The following is a 20,595-nucleotide window of genomic DNA, read 5'->3' as shown; positions in this document are numbered from 1 at the left end:
AGAGGGACAGACTAGAAGGCCAGAAGTTCAAGGTTATCCTGGGCTACACAGTGAATGAGGCCAGCCTGGGATATGAAAGACTCTATCACAATTTGGGGGAGTGGGTGAAAAACAGGTCAGAGAGCTCATTAGCCACACCTATGGTTATCACTGAAGAAACCCTGGGTTCAACTCCAAGTGGCACCCACACAAAGCATACAAGGTACATGTGGAACATGGTGGTACACGCTGTAACCTCAGCACTGGGAAGACTGAGGCAGCTGAGTCCCAAACCCCAGGCCAGCCTGGGCTATACTACAAGACCCTTTCTTAAAAGAATGACAAGAAAGGCCAGTGACATAGGTCAGTGGGTAAAGAAAGGCATCAGCCATCAAGCCTGACACCCTGAGTTCAATCGCTGAGACCCCATGGGATGGAATGAGAGAATCAACTCCTGCAAGTTATGCTCTGGCACACACATGCCCACACAGACACACAGACACACAAAAAGAAATAATGAGACATTGGAAGTGAGAAGACATGTATAGTAAGTGACTATGTTGTATTATTTATTTGAAGGCTGACTTAAAATTCTTATAAGAAAAAACTCATTAATGCTATTCAAAGACATTATAATACCAAATAATATTTAAAGACATTGTGATACTAAATGGCATCTACAAAATAACACGTAAGAATGCGTCCAAATTTTCCACCCACATTTATAAGTCACAGGGTGAGTTCCAGGTTCTGTGGCCGAATGTCAGGGCTCCCCTGGCATACATACATATATTTTCTCTTGCAGCTTCTCCCTTAGCCAATCTCAAAAGCTCAACTTTAACACACACAAAATTGCTTTCTGGAATTATCTCAATGCAGAATTATGCATGCTGTACTTTTATGGTCAACTTAGAGTACTTTAGGGATGATTTTAACTATATACAACTTTTATTTTTAACTTCAGAATCAAAAGTCTGTATAAACTTTCTGTATGTCCCTTGCAATACATTAGTTTTTTAAGAAAACTTTTTAAAATGCAACAGGGTAAGAATCTGGGCCAGATACCAGAACTTACAGCAATAATGTTATTTCTACCTGTAATGCCCAGGCCCATGTGTAGCTTCAAAAAGATAAACTGGGCCATTCTAAGCATCAGCCTTCATGCAGGACACTAGTCACACTAACCAGTACTCCACTCCCAAACGTGACATTTCACGGGTCTAGAACACTGACAAACTTGAAATGCTCATGAGTTTACAGATTTAACAACAAGCAGAATCGTGACTAGAAGACAGTCAATGCCATGAACTCCTCAGCCTCCATCGTGAGCTTCCACCATTTGAAGCCGGGGAGGTTAAGTCCATCCCACAGGCCTTTCCTACACTAGTTTCAAGGCCTGTGCAAGGCCCTCCTGAGCCATCAGGGGAAGAAACAGATCTCCTTCAGCCTGAGGCCTCTTCCCTCACCCCACAGAGGCTTCATATCCCACACAGCCACCTTGCAGAGGTGACACCACCTCACACTGCTCTATGTTACTGTCCCACGATTCCAGCACCTCGGCTGTCTCATTTCCATGTCTGTGTGCCCTTCCACGTCTAGCTGATCCCCGCCCCTTCCCACGAAACTGTAAACCCCCTGATGGTACCCCAGGAGTCTGCCTCCCTCAGCAGCCTCCAGTGCCAACAGTACTGCCTAGCACACACAGTAAGGGCTCCATAAATTCTCTGGACCGCCCAACTAAAAGTATAAACCTATCTCAAACAGTGCCAAAGAAACAAAAATGCACAGTACAGAATTAAAACTGTAGTGCAGGGTGACTGAAAAGGGCTGGGCTCTCAGAAGCATCCTCTGGCTTCCTTCCAAGGAAATCAAACTCTGGGGATCCAGTGCAGCTTTCTCTTCTAACCCTCGGAGCTTGGTCCATCTGCAACTATACTGATTATCGAGAACTGTGGGTCAGATGGTATACAAGACGGACCCTGTAAATACATGAAGCAGCTACTGCACAGAACAAAGAATAAGCAATCATACATTGAATGACACCTTACAGTTAAAAAAAAAAAAAAGCTGTACCGTACAACAAGAAGAAGCCAGTTACCAGACAGGCCTGGGTTCAAATCCCGCCTCCAGTGTTTTGTAGTGGCCACTATCACTCTGAACCCCACAGTTCCTTTAGTGAAAGGGAGACAGCACTTCCCTGTAAGGACTGTCAAAGGCCCCAGGGATGATGCTCAGAAAGTGTGGAAAAACAGGAGTGAGGAGTTCCCTAAGCACGGCCTTCTTTACAGTGGAGCGCTCTCTGTAGTTCTAACACAGAAACAGAATTGGATCACAAACCTGTGCTTCCACATGTAACTTCAAGCCTCATACTCTCATGCCCCCTTTGCCTTGTTTCTTAAAACCCATACAAGTGACGATCTGAAAGCATCCTGCAAACAGATGCTGCTCATTTCAACATGCTTGACTTCAAATCACACACACACACACACACACACACACACACACACACACACACACACGACATGTTACTCTTAGAAAGCCCTTCGCTGTTCATTTGACTACCTTATGCCACAAACCAAATGCGGCTTAAAGACCGTAACAAACCACTGGCTGTCTCCTGCCACAACTTCTGTCCTCCTTTCTAATGCCAATTCTTAAGTCAACTAGAGCTGGGTGCCAGCTTGTTACCACTGAGGATGAGGTATTCTTCGGCACTAACTACAATCAAATGGCATGGGGAATACCAAGATGAGTAAGAACCCATGACAGTATCATTTCAACACACAGTCAGGTGTGTGTAGTTAACCGTCAGCTCAGTGTGGTCTGTTCAATGGGTTCTCAGCAGCTACTCCAATCCTCAGTCTTCTTCCAGCTGACTGAGTTCCTAAGGAGAGGGTCCCACTCTCTGAGGCCAGGCCTTGCAGAAGCAGCTGCCAGGACCTTGCCTTCCAGGAGCCTCAAGTGTGAAGTGGCAGATAAAACAAAGATATAAACAGATGGCTGAGACTATGAGAAGCAACTACAAAGCCACATAGAGAGGCAGCCCCTGGTTGTTAGGCCACACCTCACAAGGGTGCTATTAAACCAAGTGCCTTGTGAGTAAGAGCTGATTCATACAATAAAGAGATCAAGGCCAAGGGAATTGTGTTCCCACCTTCTCCAAGCTGATATGAGCCTGGAAGGGCACACACAGAGAGTAGGCTTCCCGTGGAAACTCGAAGGCTAGATGAGCGTCACTACAGAGACGCTAGGAGAATGCTTTCCATGCAGGAGAATCAATCACCACGGAAAGTTATAAGGAAGAGAAAAGTGAACAGAGAGAAAGCAAGCTCCAAGTGAAGACAGGTCTGACCCAACTGTGGCCACTTGGATGAGAAGTCGGGCAGAACACAAGTTGGAAAGCTGAGTAAGGAAGCCTGCCCATCAACAACAAACACAGGCATGGAGCTCTGGGAGTGGACCTGATGCCTAAAATAACAGGGGGTTTGATGAGAAAAGCCCACAAGAAAATGCTCACAGTCAGATCTTTTCATATTTCAAGAGTTATCAAGAAAGACAATTAAAAAAAAAATCAAAGGCCAAACCGTGGCTTGAGAGAGAAAACCAAAAATGTAAGGCTGTAAGTAACTCTAGGAACTGAAGCCCCCATCTGCACCTGCCGGCTTTGGCTCTGTAAATCCCTCCCCATTCATGCTCTGTTCCAAGAATACAAATCAAAATGTCCTCTTCTCCGTATTCCACACCTCTGAAGTGACTGAAAATGACACACCCAACAACAGGAGGCACCTCTGTCCATACTGCCTAATGCTTACATCTTTGACTGAAGAGATCTCTCAGTGGAAGTGGGAACCTGATATTACAGGCATTTAGAAGCAGACCACAAGGCACAATCCTGTGGTCACCTCTCCTCCACCCAAGGGTGACCATCAGGACAGCAGGCTCAGGTGATAGATAGGCTATCTGGGAGGCAAGGAGTCAAACATGGCTTGAGGAACAACTGGGTATGGGAGTGAGAATCTGACTCCTCACCTGGGAGTTGTGATACAATGGTGTGTTCAGTTTAAAGGGGATTTTTCAATAGATGATTAGGCAATATCATTCCAAAGAACAACACAAAATCGTTTTTAATATGTGTAATATCTCCGTTATCAATAGAAAAATAGGAAATCAACCTCTGGATATCTGATAGTTATCATTAATTAAAAAATAGGTGGCTATTATTGAAAGACTGTATCTTTAAATGAGGGTTAGAACCTGTTTGATTCACAGATGGGAGATCTCTAAGCCAAACAAATGTTTTCCAAAACAACAAACCCTGAGACTCAAACATTCTACTAAGAAATGGTGTTAGAAGGTAAGCTGAGTTTTCCACAAACCCAGGAGGCATCTCTATGTGGTGATAAATGGTCTATGTTTACACATGGATGGTCTGACTAGTGGGCAGCAGACAAGTTCATGGCACCTCAGACCCAGGAAGAAAAGAAGCCTGTGGGAATAATAAACACCAACTAGTCAACACCAAAAAGACGAAGTTCTATCAAGAGATCAGCAATGCTGACCACATCAGAAGCGCAAAGAGCCACAAGTGCAACTGACCCATAGAGCTGACCACCTGCTCTTCAATGCTGGTTCCCTAGATTCATGAACAAGACACCTGGCAGGACTGACCACACTGGACAAATTGAGTGCTGCCATAATGCCAATGGGACCATCCAATAGCCAACCTCTGCCCCTGCTTATCATAATGCTTCCTTTTATACAAAAAGGATGCAATGGGGCTCAATTAAATTAAGTAAGTGCTGGGGGAGCAGCTTGGTTGATTGAGTGATGTAAATCCTAACACTCTGGAGGTGGAAGAAGGCTACCATTGGCTATATATATAGTCAGTTCAAGGCTGGCCTGAACTACAGAAGGCCTTACCTTGAAAGAAGGAAGGATTGAGAGAGAAGAAGGGAAAGAGGGAGGTAAATAGTTTCTTTTTTTATTTTTTTTATTTTTTATTTTTTGCTACTGTTGAAATCATCTTCTCTACCTTCCCCAACAACAACAAAATTGTATTTCAATAGTCCCATCCAAATACAAACCTTCTTTTAGTCTGCTCCCAATTACTAGAGACTTTTATCTGATCAAAAATCACCTACATACATTTCCTTGGAAGAATTATATTTTTAGAAGAAAATGAGACAATAATTGTTTCTATCCTCCCAGTTCCAGAAACAGCACATATGCTGCCCTCAAAACTAAAACCACAAATGTGAACAATTATGAATAAGAGGAATGTCTATTTGCTTATGTTATAACTCATAAAGGGATAACTAGACTCCAACACTGAGAACAATCAGCTCATTCTTGACCTAGCATCCTATTTATCTTTCTATTCTCAAAGCTAATTGCTTATATAAGCATGCCAATTTGCCTTGATTATAGGATTCTTAATAAATGAATGTTGTTTACATTTCACAAGTGTATTTGAATTTCACTCCAGGAAGCCAAGCTCATCAAGTCTTTGTAAGTGGTAAAGCCAGAGATCAAAGCAAATGGCCTGCGTTGAACCAACAAACAATTAGCTTGAGGATGGAGGCTCAAGCGATGCTGGAGCACAGCAACATCTCTGCCTCCTCCACTCCAGAAGTCACCCAGAGCCATTGCTCAATCCTAACCTCGGTGTGGAGGGCCTCCGCTGCAAATGTCCATTCTCGTCATCCCATGGCCATTTTTTTTATTTTTTTAAAAAATAACTTATTTATTTTTATTTTGCCAGCTTGTATGTCTGTGTGGGGGGGTCAGGTCCCCTGGAACTGCAGTTATAGTTACAGTTGTGAACCGCCATGTGGGTGCTGGGAACTGACCCCGGGTCCTCTGGAAGAGCAGTCAGGGCAGCTTAACGGCTGAGCCATCTCTCCAGCCCTCCCGCCATTTCTGACCTTAAATGATTGTACAATTCAACAGGTTTTTATTCTCATCTTCTGCTTTTCGAATCTTCCTACTCTGAGTTGAATCAAATATATATCTGTAGGGTTGGTTTTTGTTTGTTGTTTGTTGTTTTGTGTTTGTGTGTTGCTTAATTCTTAACATTGCCTAATGCTTTCCTAAAATACTCATTTTTTTTCCCCAGTGATTTTTATTCTTGAAGTTTGGTCTTAGAGTCAGAAGAGTAAATCGAAACACTCCTTAAGCATAGTAGCTTTCAAGCTAGGTACTATCAGATCCCACGTGGCTCTTAAAAATCCCAATGTCCACTCACACACAAATTCCCTAGAATGACTACTGGTGAGATTCACATCAGTACTTTTTAATTATCTTATTAGCATATTAATTATACATAGTAGAAAAAAGTAGGATTTTTTTAACTTTCATTTATTCATATCTATGTTTGCCTGTGTGTGAGTACAGGTGCCCAGAGTCCAGAAGAAGATGTTGGTCTCCTGGAACTGGAGTTACCAACAGCCATAACCTGCACTTGGGTCCTCTGCAAGAGTAGTACATGTTCTTAACTACTGAGCCATCTCTCCAGCCCCAACACAAGCATCTGTGAGGCTCCCTGAGTGGTTACAATCATGTTTGTAAACTAGTACTTCAACTAATTGATTCCCCTTTAACCTTAAATATTTCCATGAAGTTCTAGGGAAAACAAGGAAAAGAAGCAAGCATGCAATGTAGATAGACCTGAGACCACTGAGAGCCTCATTTCCAGATATAATTCACACCTCAGTGTTCAAAATGTGAGCTGTGTGACATCTACCTCAAAGATAGTAGGTTTTAGGATAACCAGGACAAGAGCACCATCAACCTCCCACCCCACCCCCACCCCCACGGCCCAGATAAGGCCTCCTGTGGCACAGGATAGTCTTGAACTGACTGCATCGCCCCAGAGAAAGCAGGGTCTATACACCCAGGCTTTCTGCTTCTATAACAACGGGTACAGGGACTCAGAAATCCAACAGAGCTAAGTCAAGTCAATAACTCAATAACAAACTACACAGAAAGACCTGTGATGTGATCAGTGGAAACTTTAGGCAGTTTGTCCTAGAAAAATAAATTCAGACCACTTAAGGAGTCTACCTGGGAACAGTAAGGGTCACACATTGTTTTTATTTTTCTTGTGAGTGTAAAGAGAAAATACACTCACTCTAGAAGCATCAGTATATGTTATTCCCAGGTACAGACTTGGTCTTTCCATACTTAAGGATTCCGAGCCTTCTTGATGAAAAACCGCGTTCCTTAAGTGAATCCATCCATGATGAAACACTCCAGCTGCCAGCCCACCGCTGGAAAACAGCATGGTGCTTGGTGTTATGTTCCTGGACCGGGAGAATGGGGTGGCTGGGTAGAGACAGGAAGATCTCCCTAAAATGTAAGAATTCTCAAAGACATGAGCTCTCTCCACCTCTACTGTTCAAGTAGGCGAAAACCAAGATGATGAACGAAGCCTCTCCAGATGAGTCCACAACCTGGGAACACAACTCTTGCTGACTGGGATGGTGGGTCACTCTAAGAGGGCCTCTGTCAAGCACCTGCAAAGCTTGACCTCATCCTCCCTCTTAAGGTCTTCCAGTGTGTTCTTTGACAACTTGCTACTTCGTTCCTACACAAATTCCTGGTCCAGTGTCCTCCCACCTAGGAAACAAACAGGTTTGATTGGGGGGTGGACACTGGTTTTTGTCTTCTGAGACAGGGTCTCATATGTCCCAGGCTGCTCTCTAACTTAATATATGGCCAAGGACAATCTTGAACTTCTGGTTGTCCTGCCTCTACATCCCCAGTGCTGATATTACAAGCACTGACAATCATGTCCTTAGGCAGTGCTGGGCATCAAACCCAGGGCTTCACACATGCTAAGTAAGCACTCTACTGGCTAAATCCCCAGCCCTGTGCTTCTTAGTCACTTCCTGACACCTCTGCTGTCTTCGTCCTCCAGGCAACTGTTCTTATAAGGCCAATGAATTTCAACAGGAAACATGGGTCTAAACATTTTTCCTTCTTTGAGCCCATGGATGGATCTTCAAGGAGATCCTCCTGGACTCTTGGATGGTATCCTATGTGCCTACAAGCTGCAGGTGATGATCTACCTCAAAAAAGGCATCTCAAAGCAAGTGCTTGAATGTCAAACCACCTGCTGTAGCTTGGGGTGGGAAGGATCTTCCTGTCACAGCATCTTTCAAATAATGCTATCTGGACAACGTCAGTAAGGAGTCACTCAAAACCTTTTGATAGCACTAAACATTCAAACATTTCCCCTCATTTTCACCTGAATTTTAGTCGCTGATCTAGGGGAATTTTACTCTCCAGACCATACAGAATACATTACAAAGGTTTGTTGCTGCTGTTGTTTGTGTTTTAGTTTTGACACAGGGTATCAATTATATAGTTCAGGCTGGTTGACATCCTCTTCCCTCAGCTCTCCAGGTGACAGGATCACAGGTCTCTAGCACCACATCTGGCAGACTAAACAACTGTCTAGTACAAGAGTGCAACACTAACACCAAGTGGGACAAAGGATCACAATGTGTTATGTTCTACTCCTTCAAGGTGCTGTAATTTCCCGCTGCTATTCCAAAATCTGTGCCAAATTTAATCCCTAGCCACAAATGAGGAAAACCAGGGACTGTGCCCAAGCTGGTGCAGCAAGTAACTCCAGGAAGTAGTTCTCTTGCTTCTGAGGGCAATGCTTTTTGCTAGATGATGGGCCAGGAGGGGCAAACAAATTCCTCTCCCTTGAGGATTTATAGGCACCCACACAATTTGCATTGCTGAGAATCTATCATAGGCTCCAAACATTTACACCCAGAATGTCCTTTGGTCAACTGCGACCTCCCATATCCACTAAGGGAAATGTATACATGTTCATAATGATGGTAGGAATGGCTCAAAACCACCATCTCCACTGCAGGGACAAGGGACACAGTTCCAGGGAGTTGCTGCCCAGGGTGAAACTGTAATGTTTCCAACTGACAACACTCTGCCCCCTTCCACACTCTCTTTCCCTCCCAACAGGGGAAAGGATGTGAGAGAACAAATAAGCATCGTGTGATGGCCTCACTACACTTCCATGCCCATCTTCTCCACAGACCTCACCCAAGTACTTTCCTTGAAGTGGAGCAAAGTGGGAAACAAACTTTACTGTCCCCTTCACAGGAGTGCTTGCTCTCGAGTGACAGTTGGCTCTTCCCTCTGGCTTGCTAAACCCTAAGCTTTTGGCCAGAAGGTGGTGGCACATGCCTTTAATCCCAGCGCTCAGGAGGCAGAAGCAGGTGGATCTCTGTGAGTTTGAAAGCCAGCCTGGTCTACAGAAAGAGTTCCAAGACAGTCAGGGCTACACAGAGAAACCCTGTCTCAAAAAAAAACAAAAACAAAACAAAACTAAACTAAACCCTAAGTTTTCCAAGCAAGCTGTTCCAAATCTGCCAGGGAAGAAAAGCCAAAGAGCCCATTTTTGGCCCACATTTATTTTTTATCTCCAAGCCTTGACGTACAAGAGCAGAGCAGATGCCACCAAGCCAGACACCTAAAGGGCAGCCTCAACTGCACCTCATTATGACCCCTTCTGAAGACTTTCTGCCAACTGTATACAGTCTGAACCCGGCCTTTACCAGATCCTAGAATTTTTTCTGCTATTCCCAGGCCCTTTTTCTCCCCAGTTCTCAGATTTGAGAAATCATAACGTAAGGGAGAAGCCAGGAGAATGGGAGGAAGACATGCAAATCTGGTTAAAATCCCAGGTTGGTGATTTAATAACAACACAACTTCAGGCAATTCAGCTAGTCAGCACTTACACTAGCCTGTTGATGGCCAGACTGGCTGCAGGCACACAGAGCATGAGGTATAGTCATTCACAGCAGGCCTTCAAAAGGGCTCCCAACTCCCTCCTAAGGCTACTAAGTGACTAAATCCACTCTCAGGAGGAAAAAGAAATGACAAGGAAACTGACTCAAATGAGTCTGAAACTAAAGACGTTCCCAATTTCAACCATAAGATTGCCCGGGACCATTACTTCATCATCTTTCCTTTTATATCTGATCGCAGAGCTGTGCGATACTATAGAGACTCAGGCAACTATGTCAGAGGACTTAAGTAATCCTTTTCCCTGAAGTTCAAAGAAAGAATCCTTAAGTCAGCTCCTCAACAAAGGTGTCAACGACTTCTATTCTACATTTGTAAACAGTGACTGACAGCTGAAAGTAGACAATATTATGGAGCACCCAATGGAAAAGTGGTATTCTTCAATATACCACTGCACACACACCCACTAAGAAAGGGCCTTCGTAATATCCTATTTGAACATGAAGAATAAAGAAGAGTTTGTGTGTGACCCCAAGAACTAGACAATGCTTAATAAACGCAACAGAAAGCCACATGGACATATAATAATAAATGTGTGGGACCAAATAATGCAGCCTGATGTTACCTAGAAATATGTATGTATCTGTCAAAGACTGAAGTAGACAACTAAACTCATAACTTAAGAGCCTTGCACTGAAACACCACAGGTGTGGGCTCATATGTAGCCACACACACAAAGACACATATCACCTATAGCTCTACCAGGAAGGTAGACACAGAAGGTCAAATGAACATTGAGTCACTGAACCTGTTCTTTAAACATGTACGTTTTCCACTACTGTCTACAGTAATCCTGAATAAAACATTGGAGAGGGAGAGAGACTTTCCTTATAAGAATTAAATTCTTGAAATGTGGATCCAATGTTTAACAGTAATAACTCATGGGAAGTTTTTTAATTTACCTTAATTCTGTAGTTGGTTTCTGCCTTCTCCTCTCTTCTTCCCATTCACAACTGATATTTTTTAGGTATATACAACTCAACTCATATAAGCTGCTGGGGTAAAGGCCGCTGCAGTCATTGAGTAGATTTCTACTGGCTGAAGTAAGATGGACTTCTGTCACTTTTGTATTTTTAGGCTTTAAATATTCCAGAGCAGGAGGTTGAAAGGAATTGTTTTCCTAGCCTGAAACAGCTCGTTAATTATTGATGTAAGTCACACTTACAATGAGGTGCTTGTACACTTTTCTGCACAGTGCAAATCTAGTTTTCCTCCCCAAATCCCTCGTGATCTTTATTACATAAGAAAACAAAATAGATCTGGTGTGGTGGCACATGCGTAAGCCCAGCGCGCCGGAGGCTAAGGTAGGTAGACAGCAAGTTTGAAGCCAGCCTGGGTTCACAGCAAGGCAGGGATGGGAAAGGAACGAACATCAATAATGCCAACATGTTCCTCGTTGCTCAAGGATGGGAAATCATAAACACACACACACACACATATGTACTATCTAATAAAATCTCCCTCTTAAAACTTGTCCTTCAAGCTTAATCTCCAGGATTAAGTATTTCTGACGCCTCCAGCGACTCATGAAAATGAAAGAAAAGCAAAGTAGAGTCCGCTGAGTAAATAACCTCAGGGAGAAAGGACAAGAGAAATCAACAGTGGGACTAAATCATGTGGGAGGGTTTCACTCATCTTCCAATAGCGAGTGTCACTTAGATGACAGTGTAAACATCAGTGGTCCAAGTGTAGCCCTAACAAAAGAATTCAAAAAAAAAAAAAAAAGTCAGCATATTTTCTGGTTTTGTTTTTCGTTTGGGAAACTCAGAATACTCCAAGCAGCTTACAAAAGAATTGCACCCAGTTAACTGTGTGACACACCATGAAGGAAAAGCAGCCACAACAAACAACAGACCCGGACACCCCAAGGAGCCTGGGATTTACAATCATAAAAGTCTACAGACTCACTTTGTGACCTGCTAGACTCTGTGGGAGCACATATCCACCATGTTAATGAAGGGCAGTATTTTCCTAAAGATTAATTCATACCATGTGTTATTAATCAGCAGAGTAACTGAACGCTCATGCAAAAAATGCTCTCCCCAGTTGAGTAGAACTTAATTGCATTATTGTTATTAGCATGGCTGCTGCACCGACTTCCCTGTGTCACTGGCTCCCGCCCACTCCAAGTCAAGTATTCAGACCTCACCCCCCAGACAGACAGACAGACAGACAGATAGACAACACCACACTATGAAGAGAAAAACAGAAAACCCAGAGCCAGAAGGTAGCGGCCACGTCTGTCACGAACAGTTTTTTCAAGAAACACCGTTTGTCTCTGGGAAGACGGGTCAAGTCAGCACCAGACTGCTTTGAGAAGTAATTAAGCTTAGGCTGTTTCATTTCACAGCGTCCCATCTTGCAAAACGTGGGAGCAGCTGTGGGAGATCACAGACGACGCAAAGCAAAACAGGCAACCACATCTTTCTCCCCCATGTTAACAGCAATTTCCAGGGGGGCCTAAAAAAGGATGCAGCGTCTGTTCTCCCTGGCCGCACAAAGCCGGCCTGCCATCCAGAACACGTTCTCAAGTACCAAAGCAGCCCCTTCTCAAGGGATGAAGAAAGGCAGCTTCAACGTCTCAGTCAACATTCAAATCTCAGAAAACCAACTTTTCATCCAGGACTTGAGACCTCTCCCAAAGTTCTTAAGTTGCATGCCAAAATTCTCTCAGGTAGACACAGGGCTTGGCTGCCTCCATCACAAGTTCCTCTGGCTCTGGCTGCCTTGTCTTGCAGGGGTTTAGAAAAAGGGAAACAGAATGTGAAGTCTAGGAGCCAGGCGTCCGCCCACCCCACCCCCACCCCCCATTTCCTTCCCAACGTCCCTTAAGAGAAGCTGGAACCTTAAAACTGAGAATCCAGGAACCAACTGCACTTGGGACGCTTGCTGGGGCAAGGGAAGAGGCGTCACACCCTTTTGAGCTCACAGACTCCGGCTGGGAAGGGCCCAGAAACTTAGTCCCAAAAGGAAGTGGAGAGAGAGGATTCCAGTCTTTGACTGAGAAGCTGGAACGGGAAGGCTGAGAGATGGGGAATGCGAGAGGGAGCCGTGGACTCAGCTGGAGGAACTGGGGTCGCCCGAGAAGTCAGGACAGCTCTTAACACGTCCCAGCCAAACTGCACATTTTTGTGGTTTAAGATTTAAGACCAAAGGGAACACACTGAGGTTCTCCCCCGCTCGGGGCGCTTCTCCCCCGTCTGGGTTTCAGATGCCTCCTCCTCGCGGAGGGACCCCGGCGCCACTCTGCTGCCGGCCTCCTCTTTCTCTTTCGGGGGAGCTGTCCATCTGCCCAGCCGAGATGTCCACCCTCCAAGTTCGCCCGACCAAGTGCGGGCGCGGCGCCTGCGGCCAGCCACCTGCGCGCGTCTGCTGCAGACCCCGCAGGCCCAGAGCTGGGCGTCCAGGGGATGCTGCGCAGGGAGTCGGAGTCTGCTGGTTGCTTTTCATTCTTTGAACAAAAAGCCTTAGCTGCTAATCGCTCACTCGTGCCGGGGCCAGCCACCTTCCCTTCACACCCACGCTGCACCTCCCGGCACACGCGCTGCGAGGTGCCGCTCCCGCCAGACAATGGGTTCGTGGCCGGCGGGGCAGCCCGGCCGGAGGCCCTCTCCCCATCCCAGGACCCCAGGAGGGCGCAAGGCGAGGGACCAAGACAAGCGAGGCAAGGAGCCCACAATGGGGAAGGTGCGAGCCTCGCCCTCGGGACGGGAGGAGCGGGTTCAGCTCCGCCGCCTGCCCCACCGGGGCCCCGCGCCCGGCCGCCGCGTACTCACCAGCACGATGGCAAAGCGCTCCTCCAGTTCACCTGGCTCGGGCATCGGCAGCTTCAATGGCACGTTGTGCGCCCTGAAATCGGTCTGCTGCGAGTCCATGCTCCCCGCGTTGCCCATGTCGGCAGCGTGCCGGGAGCCTCGGCTGGCTCCGGGCCCCTCGCGTCGGCGTCCGAAATGCCCACAGCCCCGGGCGCTCGGCTCCCGCCCTCTGCCGCGTCCCGGCGAGCGTTCCGCGCACACCGCTCCCTAGCAGAGCTCCGAGCCCAGCCGGTCCCCGGCTGCTCTCATGCTCCCCGTCGCCCCGGCGCCGCCCCGGCCTCTGTGCCTCGCGAGGGGTCTGCAGGGCGCCGGGCGCCGATCTGCATGGTGCTCCCGCCGCCCCCGCCGGCGTCCGCGGCCGCTCGCGCGCTCCTGCTCGCCGGCCTCCCTCCCCCGGGCCGCAGCCGCGCTAACACCTCAGCCCCGGCCCCACGGCGAGCGGACGGTCGCGCACCGCGAGCCGACACAATGCCCCCTCTCGGCCCCCGCCCCCGGCCCGGCTCCGCCCACCCGCCCCGCGGACTGCCGGGACACGTAGTTTCGGCCCAAACCGGCCACGCGCAGAAACTGCGCGCGCTCCTGGAGGGCCGCGCTGTGGTTTGGCTGTTTGCAGCAAAGACAAGCTGGACGCGGGCGGTGAAGTGGCTTTTTGTCACTTTTGACATGACCTCCCTCACCCCGGTAGTTTAAGGACCTGCCTGGTCTGCGTTAAATCTGATTCTTCAGCACTTTTGAAGAATGAATGAATGAATCCAGTCAATCAGAAAACACATGATTTAAGTTTCAGAAGAGTTATCACCCTGTCAAAGAATCTAGTTGAATAGGACGGACACACACACACACACACACACACACACACACACACACACACACACACACACGGTACTGGCAATGCCCAACTTCATGAGCTGAGAGTAAAGGCGTGGTACGGGTTCTTTGATGTGATTGAATGTTTTCTAAACAAATGTGTGATTTATTGTATATGTAGTCAGACCCCAGGAATTGTTACAAGAATTCAACCCAAAAGAGACAATTCAAAACAAATAACTGACAAAGATCTATGACGGAATTACGGTTCCATAGGCTGAGTAACCCTGCTCTGGAATGCTCTCGAAAGTAGTACAGAAGATGATTTACACAGATAACCATTTTGTGTGAGCTGGGTACAAGATCTGGAGTGTTGGAGGCGTGCGAGTCATCTTTGACTGCACCCTACCTTCTTCCAAAGCAGACTTGTACCAAGTGTTTCACAGAGAACATTAGGCTCAACTCTGTCCTCTGAACTTAATTAGCCATTCTGAATGCTTGGAAATACAGCGTTATACACTACTTTAGCCAGCTATCCTCGTTGTAGATAAGCGCATGCATCTGGTTGACTTGCGGCTGAGTCATTAGTCCTGCCTTACCTTGAAGGGATGTTTCTTAATCTCAGCCAATGGGGAACTTGGTTAAAGTTGCACATACCTTGAGCTCTGCCTAGTACCAGAATCTCCCTAAACTGAGAGATGGAACCTGGATACGGGTAGGTGCTAGCTCGCAGGTGATTCTGGCATGCAGCTTGGGCTATCATCCTTCTGAAGTTGTCAAGAGCCACGACTTTTCCTTAGGAGTTATGACTACCTGGGCCCCGCTGCTTTGCCTGCTAAGCATGTGATTTTTAGGATAATTGCTTAACTTTTCTGTGCCTTAATTTCATCATCTGAAAAAGTCATAATAGTAATGGCACCTAACTTACAAGGTTGGGTGCAGTCTCGATGGATCTGTACTGTTTAGATAAAAAAAACGCAGAATAATAAGTATGGCTATATATACTGTCATCATTATCCTCATCATTTTATTGATCTCAGTCTTTCCTATTTATCCCCTCATACTTGTGATGGCTAATTTGTGTTAATTTTAATTAAGTAGACTGGACTAAGGGATGCCCAGAAAGCTGGTAAAAAGAAACATTATTTCTGAGTGTGTGCATTTCACTCAAGAGTCTGAGGAAAACAGTTCATCTTCACTCCAGCAGCAGGGCAGCACCCTTTCTGCTGAGGCCATAAATAGAACAGTAAGTTTGCTCTCTGCTGTCTGGGACATCACCTCTCTCAGGCATTGGTGCTCCTCCTTCTGGGCCTTTGAACCTGGACCAAGACTTATATCATTGGCTCTCCTGGGTCTCAGAGCTTCTGATTCAAACCCTGTCAACAGCTTCCCTGGCCTCTAGCTTGTGGAGGTAGACCACTTGACTTCTCGGCCTTCAAAATCACATAAGGCTATCTCTCACAACAAATCTCCATATATATTTATATGAAGAGAGAGAGAGAGAGAGAAACACCTAAATGGTAACCTCTGTGACTTTTGCCAAAAACATATGGCAATAAATATCAGAAATATATTTAGTATGCTAAATGAACCACTTCTAAATTTTTAATAATTTTTAAAAATGTGTTTATGTTTATTATTTTGTGTGTGCTGTGTGTTCAAACCCACATAGAGGTCAGAGGGCTACTTTCAGGAGTTGGCTCTCTCTTTCCAACACATGGGTTCCAGAAATAGACCTCAGCGCATCATGCTTAGAGGCAAGCTCCTTTACCTCCAGTACATCTCACTGCCTCTCTTCTCCAACACACACACTGAGTTTTTGTTTAGACTTTATTATTATTACTTTATATGTGTGAGTGTTTTCCTGTATGTATGTATGTGCACCACATGCAGGCCTGGAGCCCTGGGAGGTAACAGAGGGAGTCAGATCCCCTGGAATGGAGTAATAAATGGTGGTGATCCATCATGTGAGTGTTGGGAACCAGACCCACATACTCTGCAAGAATGACAGATGCTTTTAACTGGTAAACCAACTCTCCTGCCCCACTTCTAACTTTTTTTAAAGAGATCATAAATAAATCAGCCTTTAAATTCTCAACAAATGCATGTATTTCTGAAGTATTTCTAAAAGCTATTGGCAAGCGTGCTGTTGATATAAGAGAGGAAAACAAAGGTCTAGCTGCATACCTCACACTAATGAAAATGAGCAAACAAGAAGTTAGTTCAGACCAGGTGAGGCAAAAGGTTTTTTTGTTTTGTTTTGTTTTGTCTTTTTGAGATTTCTCAACATATATTCTAGTTCTGACTGACTCACAGAATCAGCCCACCCAGAGAGCTGCCCGTCTGGATGGAAAAGCTGGAATTTGTTTCTGCAGTCAAGAAAGGCTTTTTATTACATTTATGACTTCCTCTGGCCATACTTCTGCCAGGACCCGAGATCTTTCCCTCCTCCTCGGCCTTATCACATCTAGTCTCTCTCATGAACTCTTACTTTGAGGGGAGCCAAGGACAAAGTGTGCACATCCGGGAACCAGAAGTACTTTCTGCTACTTCCAGCTTTGCCATCTCTAGCATTTGGTTATTATTTATACATAGTATTAAGAGGAATTCCAAACACCCCATGGGTTTGTTCATTTGGTGTGGAAATGCCCATCAATAGCTCAGGAATTTTTGTTTTAAGAATTTCATAAAGAGTGCTTGCTTCAGCAGCACAAATATCCTAAAATTGGAATAACACAGAGAAGAATTCCATAAAGAGAAAGAAGAAGACATTTCTATTGGACCATTGTGTGTGTGTGTGTGTGTGTGTGTGTGTGTGTGTGTGTGTGTGTGTGTGTGTGTGCTGGTGCATACACCACAGCTATAGTAATATTTCTTTCAGAGGTTATGAATCACAAAACTATATGATTGGTTTTTTGGCCCTCAGCCTTGAAAATAGTTTACTTGGTTACAGAAATCTATGTTGAAAATGGCTTTCTCTTTACATTCTGAAGATGTCATTTATCTTCTACTAATGGTAATTGAAGATGAGAAGGCTACTGTCAGGCCAGCCATCACTTTTGTTTTTCTGGTTTTTCTTAAGATTTATTTTTTTATATGTATATGTGTGTTGCCTGCAAGCATGTGTATGCACCCCATGTACACAGTGCCCGCCCACAGGGGCCAAAAGAGGGTATTTGGATGCCCTGGAACTGGAGTTACAGACAGTTGTAAGCCACTTTGTAGGTTCTGGGAAGTGAACCTGACCCTCTGCAAGAGCAGTGAGTGCTCATAACCACTGAGCCATCTCTTCTGTTACTTGTTTTTGTATTTTGAGTATATGATCTTACTGTGTAGCTCTGAGTGGCTTGGAACCCATTGTGCAGACCAGGCTGGCCTCAAACTCAGTGAGATCTGCCTGCCCTCTGCCTTTCAAGTACTGGAATTAAAGATGTGCACCAATTGTCCCTTTTTAAATCTATAGATGTTTAATGTTCTCTCTCCTTTCCCTTTTAAGATTTCTGTTCTTCATGCCTGGCGGGGGTAGTATATGCCTTTACTTAGCACTTTGGAGGCAGAAGCAAGTGGATCTCTGTGAGTTCAAGGCCAGCCCGGTCTACAGAGCAAGCTCCAGGACAGCCAGGGCAACAAGGAGAAACACTGTCTTGGGGGTTCTTTGTCTTTGATTTTTCTACAATTTTGCTTCAGTGTGTCTATTTGTTTTGTAAATCAATTTCCCTGCTCAGGACTGGATGTCTTTGTTTGGGTTTCTTTTTTTTTTTTTTTTTTTTTTTTTTTTTTTTTTTTTTTTTGTGAAGAGACACCATGACCACAGCAACTCATTTAAAGGAAAACATTTAATTGGAGTGGTAGCTTGACAGTCTCAGAAGTTCAGTCCATTGTCATCATGCCAGGGAGCATGGTCGAGAGCAGGTAGACATGGTACTGGATGTAGCTGAGAATCCTACATCTTACAGGCAACAGGAGGTCAACTGAGACACTGGGCAGTATCCTGAGCATAGGAAACCTCAAAGCTGCCCCCCCCCCACGGTGGCACACTTCCTCCTACAAGGCCATACCCACTCCAACAAAGCCACACCTCCTAATAGTGCCACTCCCTGTGAGATTATAGGGGCCAGTTACATTCAAACTACCTCACTGGTGTTGCTTCCTCAGTTCAAACATTTTTACTGCTTTTAATTTTTAATTCAGAGACATTCTTAGCCACTGTCTTCCTTTCTTCATCCACCCATCCTCATTTTGAAACATATACATTGATCCTTTTCTTTCTTTGTTTGTTTTGGTCACTGAATTATTCTTTTATACGTGTCAGGTTTCTATCCCTTTGCTCTGCTCTTCTACCTGACTTTCTTAGGACTTCCAGCACAGAAACGCTTCAAATAAGCTCCCGTTCTTTTTCAAGTTCTCTCTCTCTCTCTCTCTCTCTCTCTCTCTCTCTCTCTCTCTCCCTCCCTCCCTCCCTCTCTCTCCTTTTCCTCCTCCTTTTTTCTTTCTTTCTCTCATGTTTTCTTTAGACAGTATCTTGTCATGTATGGAATGGCCTCGAACTCTCTTCTGTATGGAAGTCAGTTCTCCCCTTCCACTGTGGGTTAGGCAGTTCAACTCAGGTAGTCACACTTGCTCAGCAAGCAATTTCCCCCTCTAAGACATCTGGCTAGCCCTGTTATTTCTTTTCTTTTCTCCCCCCCCCAATTTATTCTATTTCGGGGTATGCATGTGCACCACAGAATACATGTGGAAGTCACTGGAAAACTTGGAGAATCCCATTTTTTTCCCTTCCACCACGTGGATCCCAGGAATCCAACTCAGGTTATCAGACTTGGTGGCAGGTACCTTTACCATCTGAGCCATCTTGCCAGAGCATTAATTAGGTAGTTTCAGATGATTGCATGAGAGCCTGGTATGCAGTTCTGTGGTAGAGCGCTTATCTGGTTTTAAAACGTCTTGGGTTCAATCCCAGCACAACACTAGCCCCTCCACAAAAAACCTCCAGCTGACTCATGAGTGCATGGGAAGGCCATACAACCAGCTATATTACCAGCAATGCCTGCAATGAAGGCTGCACACTGTAGTGTCTGCCGTTACTCCAGACATCTCTTATTGGGGCCGTGAGAAGCCTGGATCCCTATCCACACCTGGCCTCCTGTGCAGATAAACAACACAGTCTCAAGGCTATCCATCTGGCACCCCTCAACAGTTTCCAAGTCTAAGAAAAACAAATTCTTTAAAAGAGAGAGAGAGAGTTCTTAGAACAAGGGCACTCAAGGGGACTTTTGTGTTCCTGGCTGCGAGTACTTCAACTAGAAGAAACCACACAGGACTAACAAGATAGAGGACCAGTTTCAGGCTAATGAGGTTTCACAGATAATTATGATGCGTATTACTTTCCTGCACTCACATCTATCTTCTTTTCTCGTTTGTCCTTTGAGAGAGTCCTTTGAGTTTTTACAGTAGAACTGTTGGGCTCTTTCTGAACACAAGCAAAAGAGGCTTGTTATTCTACCAGAGTTAGACAGATTCACCAAGCCTCCTGTCCTTGTGCACAGCATCTAAGAAATAGGCTTTTTGTGTGTTTGGGAATGGATTGGCAGACAACTCTGAATGCAGAAAACAAGCCTATGATTCTTCTGACTAGAGAACAAAAATTCCTTGACTTGTAATTTCTACTCTACCATCAAAGGGAAGGACGCACACCTTGTGGGTCTGAGCACTGAGTGGTCTACTGAGTGGATCTTGGGGAAATAAAAATCTATTGACCTCTTTAAGCTTCAGTTTCTGCACCTAGAAAATTGAAACAAACACTTGCCTCGCAGGATAATTACTAAGACTAAAGAAGTTCGTTCACATCTGCTTTAGGCTCATGGACCTGAGCTGTTCAGGAAATGATGCTTCAGTGTGCTGGCAATGAACTGAATCTTGGGCTTATTACCAAATAGGTTAAATGTCTTATAATACATGACCAGGTGAAGGTTGGCTATGGGATCTGGTTTATATTACAGGAGATGGATCAATGAGAAATAGAGCGTGTGCTAGTTTACAGCTCATGAGTACTTCCTCTAGTTGCTTCTTTCAATGATGATTCTACACACTGCTCACTTGTATAATAATCAGGAATCAATGTCATGCCAAAGTAATTCATGAAGTCTTTTTTTTC

At 45.3% G+C, this 20,595-nt stretch overlaps 1 protein-coding gene across 4 annotated transcripts in view; it reads right to left on the bottom strand.

Moving 5' to 3' along the window:
• Fmnl2 (formin like 2) overlaps positions 1 to 13,968 on the bottom strand; it is a 295,345-nt gene extending 281,377 nt beyond the window's left edge. For 2 of the 4 annotated variants that reach the window (XM_059260470.1, XM_059260468.1), the window contains exon 1: positions 13,596 to 13,967. In XM_059260470.1, the coding sequence (XP_059116453.1) occupies positions 13,596 to 13,712 (117 nt within the window). In that variant the 5' untranslated portion in view covers positions 13,713 to 13,967. Of the gene's footprint in view, positions 1 to 13,595 lie in introns of all 4 variants that reach the window. The other 2 variants (XM_059260472.1, XM_059260469.1) reach the window with 2 other exon arrangements.
• Between the last annotated feature and the right edge of the window lie 6,627 nt (positions 13,969 to 20,595).

Source organism: Peromyscus eremicus, chromosome 4 (assembly GCF_949786415.1).
Source record: "Peromyscus eremicus chromosome 4, PerEre_H2_v1, whole genome shotgun sequence".
Classification (NCBI taxonomy): domain Eukaryota; kingdom Metazoa; phylum Chordata; class Mammalia; order Rodentia; family Cricetidae; genus Peromyscus; species Peromyscus eremicus.
The sequence above is the reverse complement of the archived record's forward strand: the minus strand, read 5'-3'. Positions and strand labels throughout refer to the sequence as shown.